At 39.6% G+C, this 6928-nt stretch overlaps 1 protein-coding gene across 1 annotated transcript; it reads right to left on the bottom strand.

The window, feature by feature from the left end:
* Window positions 1-830: 830 nt before the first annotated feature.
* LOC120545034 lies at window positions 831-6540 on the bottom strand. Its single transcript, XM_039778971.1, has 7 exons — window positions 6424-6540; window positions 4334-4505; window positions 3938-4240; window positions 3715-3768; window positions 3406-3470; window positions 2112-2158; window positions 831-939 (listed from the first exon to the last, which is right to left on the bottom strand). The coding sequence occupies exons 1-7, from the start codon at window positions 6493-6495 to the stop codon at window positions 891-893; spliced, it is 762 nt and encodes a 253-aa protein (XP_039634905.1). The 5' UTR covers window positions 6496-6540; the 3' UTR covers window positions 831-890.
* Between the last annotated feature and the right edge of the window lie 388 nt (window positions 6541-6928).

The following is a 6928-nucleotide window of genomic DNA, read 5'->3' as shown; positions in this document are numbered from 1 at the left end:
TATTCTGCAAGAGGAAAAGAGCTCATCTGGCATGGAGAATAAAGATAGATCATACCATATTCTCTGTGCTTCCCTGGAGAGACTGGTTTCTATTCCTCTACACCAGTGTTTCTCAAACTTTTTTTTTTTTTCAATATTATTCCTCCTTTGAATTGCTTTTTTAAGTTATTGATTCACTAAACAACAACTTTTTTAAACAAAATGTACCTCCATTTGAGACACACTGATCTACACAACCTTCATGACTGTCCCCCGAAATTTGACACCAATTTGTCTTTGTATGAGGCAAATGATATGAAAAAAATGGCCTTTCTGAGTGGCACATCAGATGCTGTGTGATTTAATTCACTTCCATATTTTATGCCATATAGTTCTTTCCTGACCTGAAAAATCATTACTCGTGTACCATTGTTGAAAATTGATAAATGTGCCTCTTCTCTTCATTGGGAATGTTTTAACATGTGTTAAGAACTCTCATAAGTTTTCTGAACAGACAACCATGATAACAAAAAACTGTGGAGTGCTACTAAGCGGTCAGAGGTCAAAAAGGATGCAGTCTTTCAGTAATACATCCTTATGTAGGAGGTATCCGTCACCAGGGATAGAATAGGAGCCCATTTACTGTGCTCCAAAATTAGCACAAATACTGACTAAAATTTTAATGATCAGTTAGTATGATGCCACTTTGGTACTTGTTGTGTCACTACATGCAACTTTCCGCTATCTCACTTTTTTACCATCAAATACAGCACAAAGTCATGACATTAATTATTCAGTGTAGTCAATGATTGACAGACAAATCATAAAATGTAACAATAATGAATTTAATTCTGACCAAATATACAAAACAAATAGTAAAACAAATATACAAAACATAAAAAAAAAGGTCATCAGGCAAATTTGCTGGCCGGCTCCCAGGTGTCTTCCCAGACTCTGCCACTGTAAAGAGTCCACAAGTCATCTTACACACATACAGTACAGCCTACAGCTACCAACTAGTCTTCAAGCTCAAGTTTTGAAGATATGTCATCTGAAGCTGATAAAGGTTTGCCCGTTTACTGTTGGATACTTTTTGTTGGTTTATTTTATATGGCGTATGTCAAACAGCAGTCATTTTGTTCCAAGTGAAGACTACTGTACCCACAATGCAGCAGAGATCTGGCCACTCAGTCACTTCAACACAGTCATGCCCAGTCAACCTTTCGAAGTTCTGCATCGGCTTAACTGTGTCGCTATGCAAATATTGACCACAACGGGAGGGGCGCAGAGATTATGTGGTTAGAGGCCTCTAGGTCGGGCGCATATTTAGTACAATATGCGATTGTATTCTGAACGGCCTCCATGACAGTCTGGCTCTGAATTTCCGGAGAAAACAAACCCATGTGACGCGTTCGTCCAATCAGCTGCCGGTTTTCATTTCTTGGGCAACAATACAGATTAGCGCAGCCTGCTGTTATAGAGACGTATTACGTCTCGTCTCATCTTGTTGGTGTGTTCTGTGGCACTTTTTGGACCAACACGGGGAGACTGATCATTTCGACTGGCTTGTCTGTCAACGGTCGGCCGTCGGCTATATGTGTAAGCAGCTTTACATGTACATGTGAATTGGGCTTAAGACCCCATCAGCGCTGAAGTGGACTAGAAAGTGATCTGAGTCCTCTTTAAGTGAACTCATAATGTGAACACAGAGAAAACACAGTTTCATTATGGGAACAGTAGTTTTCACTTTGAACAAAATAACTGCTGTTTGGCAAACACCATATAAAATAACCCAAATAAACAAAATAAAATTAGCAAATGTATGTAACAGGTTAGAATGTATTAGTTTCAGATGTCATTTGAACAAACTTGAGCCAGATGACTACTTGTGCACATGTTCTCACATGTGCAGTTCAGTTCACTTTAAAAGGGGTCTGAGTATGCCTAGAGTGTTCCTTACCCCCCCAAAAATTCTCAGTCACTGCTCAAAGTTTACTTTGAAGAGCTTTGTGGCCATTGTTTAAATAACAATATAAATATGTATGGCAAAGAAAATGTGGAAATAATAGTAATGAATGAATGAATGAACAAATGAATGAATGAATACATATACAGAATAAGCCATCACTTACCAGGAAGCGCAAGGCAGCCAGCGCACTTTGACCTCTGCTGCCTTCCCCTGCAGAAACACACACACACACACACACACACACACACACACACACACACACACACACACAGTTTAGTGAAGTTACTGTAATGATTTTACCATTCAAATAATTGTTTGTACTTAGCTCTATACATTGGCGTGCTTACTTGAAACATAATTTAGTTGACAAGAGTAATAATGCATTTTTTGTGAGCTCAATACAAAATAAGAATCTGTTGTGGCATACCATTTGCATTGTTGTTTTTGTTTACGATTTACAGTATGTAGCACTTGTGAGCAGTGTTGGGAGTAAGGCGTTACTAATTACATGTTGGTAACATTATACCCGTTACAATCTCAGTACCGCGAGTTGCAATGCATTTCAACGCAACATTTATTGTTGTTTTGTTTTTTAACGAATTCACCAACACACATTTCTTCACAGGCAAATAAAGCCTGTGAGTGTTATTTCCTGTTGTTGGCTTCGATGGTTGAGATGACTCCAGAGATAGATACATTTATTATATTTATTATTTTCAGGAGTTATTACGCCGTTAAAACAGCAAGCTGTCCACGTTCACTTTCCCGTGGTGCAGAGCACAACAGAGACAGTACGGACATCTGTGTCCCAACAGGTGATGATACGTTGCTGAAAGATATAAACATTTTAGTTTAATTAAAGTTATTAGATTTAAAGAAAATTAAAGTTTAGGGTTGCTACACGTAAATCTCATTGCATTTTATCAGCCGTAAAAAGTAACTATGTCGTACTTCAATACAACTGTTAGGTGCTTTTAATTGAGTATTTTTATTTTCTCCTATTTGCCTATCGTACGTTTTACTTCTTTTCTTTTATAGCTTAAGTTACTTTGCATATTCATATTAATTATACAAAATATTATGAATAATCTGTGATCTATTAAAATGGATAAAGAGGAGACTTCATTAATCTGGTGGTGAAATTCAGCTACCTGCCAAGTCAAACGTTTGCTATTATTTTGGTGAAAGAACTCAAAAGAAATGCAACATTAGTGTAAAGCATTACAATTCAGAGACAGTAATGTTGTAATATAACTAATTACTCTCAAATGACAGTAACTAGTCATCTATAATGTATTACATTTTGGAAATCGTCACTTGCCAAACAGTGCTTGTGAGAGGGTTGATAACTACTGCTCAGTGTTACTGTTTTGTCACATGTGGATTGAAAGATGAGCCAGGCATTAGTCAAGAGATTATCAGACAGCCTAATGAAATATATAGTTTCTACATCTTACCCCATTCATCCGTCTCTCCAATATTTTTTCATACGGATAAATTGTCTGTCGACTGCATTTGCAACCTTAAATGACAAAGGCAAAAACAAGTTTGGTTCACTTCAAATGGGTCAGAGTTCACTTGGGGTGTTCACATATGCCCAACAAATGCTGAGTCACTGTTCTTAGTTCACTTTGAGGGCTGAAAGAGACCAAGTGTGAATACACCCTGAGTTTGGTTTAATTAAAAGGGGGCTACATTTGAAAACACCCGTACACACAGCACATGGCTGCTGATATACCCATAGGATGCAAAGAATGTCTACTTACTTTTTGTTTTCTTCTTTTTGGCAAGGGTTGAGGGTGAGGCTTCTCTGCCTTTCGCTGGATGCAAGGGGAAAAGGTTAAGAATGATATATTCAGAATCTTCAGGGGGTGGTTAAATTGATTAAAAGGGATGAAATTCACTGTGTGTACCTTGTTTTATATTGTGCACTGATTAAAAAAAGCATGGGACAAATTTACAGATGGGGTGCAAGGCAAGATTACTTACTTTGTCTTTTCCTGGGTGGTAGAGGCTCCATATGCAGCTGAGCATGAGCTGAGTCTGGGGGAATCGGGAATAGGTTTAAAGTAATAAGTTGCTGGTCTGGGGGGGTGGGCTGGTTTTGCGGGATGGGGTGGTCTAGGGGAAGGTGCTGGTCTTGGGCGAGGGGCTGGTCTTGGGCGAGGGGCTGGTCTTGGGCGAGGGGCTGGTCTTGGGGGAGGGGCTGGTCTTGGGCGAGGGGCTGGTCTTGGGGGAGGGGCTGGTCTTGGGCGAGGGGCTGGTCTTGTTGGGGCTGGGGCTGGGGCACATCTGTTGTGAAGTTAGCAAAAATATCAATTCTGTACACATCGTCAGAAAAATCAACGACAAACACTAATGAACTCTACATAAAACTTCTCTTACCATCCAGTTTGATAATGAAGTCGTAGGCCTTCTTCATGCTGGTTAATACACGCATGTTGGTTTGCGTTGGTGGCAGATGCGTGACTGCGTTTGCCACTAACTTGCCTGTGCCCTTGTGCCTCTGGCTAAAGAATAATATGGGCATATAGCCCAAAGCAGAAAGTTTTTGGACCTGAAATGAAACAAAGTAATTAACACATTTCCAATACATTATGTTACTACATTACTACATAAATAACAGTCCATCTACTAATTAAAGATGCAATCTGCCAAAAAGTTTTTAATGCTTTCAACAAGTGTTAACCATGTGATTAAAGACCTATTGTAAAATACACAGAAATATTCATTCATGAGGATTTCTTAAATTGCAACTGTCAGTGCTCGATTTTGTTTGAAAATAATTAATTAATTTTATTTTAATTAATAAAAGATGGCATCCACTCCACACTGACTTTGAACGATGACTTGCCACCGGCACAAGAATCTAGAGTTTAAATTAGAAACAGAGGGCAGTTTACTTGGTGTATATACTAGGTACGAATTGTTTCCTAGTTCATCTCTATCCCTAGTCCCCTGCCATCAGTTACACAAGTATTTTAAGATAAGTATAATCTGGAATATTGCCTATTTATGTACATACACCGATGTTTTTTCAAGATTTGCTTTCACAACAGAAGCACCCCTGCATAAAATGAAATTATCTTTTCATATTGTGTATGGGGAGCTTTTTGGCAAACTGTTTATCAGAGCAACATGCATGTGATGTTCATCACTTGAGCGTCATGTGTGATGTGTGCAGGAAAAGCAATTTAATAGGGATGTATGGTGTGGTTTTTAAAGCAATTGCAACTGTCTAAAATCTCATCCTGACAACATGTGCCAACTTCCAACATACAGGCAGGCATAGCACACAGCATGGCTGCTATGTCTTCTGTCCGAAGTCAACAAACATGGTACCCACAGAAAGTACTCAATAAAAGTTTCCACAATTGTGTTCATATTCAAGCATGTATATTCCAGATGTTTGTTAGCCTGGTTGACACCAGTCCCTTCTCAGTTGTAACTGAGAGTGGGGGGGTCTGGGGAAAGGTTCATTGACAGTTCATTTCCAGAGGGGCGTCACCAACGGACGCCACTCAAATGCCTCTGACCAACCACTCAGACCAACTGGGTGACGCTTTTCACATCCAATATCCAACTAAAAAACATGTGATTCTGGTTTGTGGTGTGGTGCCTCTACACCCTACTGTCTCCTTGCAGGTGTTGCATATTGCAAACTTGTTATCTTCTGCTCACATGCTGAAGAATGTCCAAACAGCTGACATGTTGCAGGTTAATTCATGAGGTTCCCTACATGTGGGAGAATAGGACCAACACGCGCTTCACACCGCGAGCCAATCATCAGATTGAGGCCAGGTTAGACAGAGCTCGACATTGAATGGTCAATTCATCGAAAATATAAAATAAAACGGGGAGGCCAGGTTGAACCAGCCTTCTTGAGTAACATAGTGTTAGCCACAATGCTAACGGCATTGATAACTAAAACCACACGGTGCTACTGTTACTACAACTAGTAGTATCACAACTTTTTTAGTGGTTTATAAGCAACCTTTTTCTTGCACATGTCCTGTTAATAACAATACAGATGTTTGTTATATGGAGGTGATGCTGATTTTAACAGCTGGATCAACATTAGCTGTCTACATGAAGCTCCCAGCTGAGGTCCTATAACGTTAACGTTAAGCCGCAACGCAGGAAATAAGAACAAGCTCATTAAAGCTCACTGGCTTCCTCTGTAAAATTTTCCACGCACCGTCACTGCGTCTCAGGTCACTTTTATTTAACAGATTAAATTATTTTTTTCTAGATCAATACTTCTACAAAAGGTGTCTTTGCCCCAAATGACAGAAATCATGCTGGGTGGCTGACTTTCAAGAGGGGGACAGATTATATTTTCTGGACTGATGGAAAGGATCCCCTTAGGACAGACAGATGGATGTGAATGACTGCATGTTAATGTAATTACTCTATGTACTTTGGGCTTAATATTGATTACCACTCAATAATGTAGCATGAGCATTTTTACTTACAGCAATTTGGGCAGAGGCCACCATCCCGCGATGCATTTTTGTTTCTGATGACCCTCTGGGTCCAGTCATCATCAATGTGTGCTGTTTTTAATGTCCGCTTGCTTGGCAGTGTGGCAAAACAAGCACTGCAGGTTTTGGTTGGCCTGCTGATGGACCTGGCAGCTTGGGCAGGGGCCTGAATTTTGGCTTTGTCATTCTGAAATGTACACACACACACACACACACACACAATATTATTAAATATCATTCAGGGAATCAAATACACATAAGGAAAAGAAAGACAGAGCTAGTCAATATATTAGTATGTGTCATACAGCAGTAGGCTATGCTGTAACTTATCACTATTCTAACATTATCAAAGGTAGTATTAGCTCTGGATGTTTGCAAGCTGGCGAGTGCAGAAAAGTGTGAAAGTCGCCAGAGAGCGAGCTGTTTCCTTTCCTGTAGTCATAAACCATTTTTGAATACTGGCAATCCGCACAAAAATAGAGTTTGATTTACTTAA

The sequence above is a fragment of the Perca fluviatilis genome, chromosome 17 (genome assembly GCF_010015445.1).
Source record: "Perca fluviatilis chromosome 17, GENO_Pfluv_1.0, whole genome shotgun sequence".
Lineage (NCBI taxonomy): Eukaryota > Metazoa > Chordata > Actinopteri > Perciformes > Percidae > Perca > Perca fluviatilis.
Note: the sequence above shows the minus strand (reverse complement) of the source record. Positions and strands in the feature narration are given on the sequence as shown.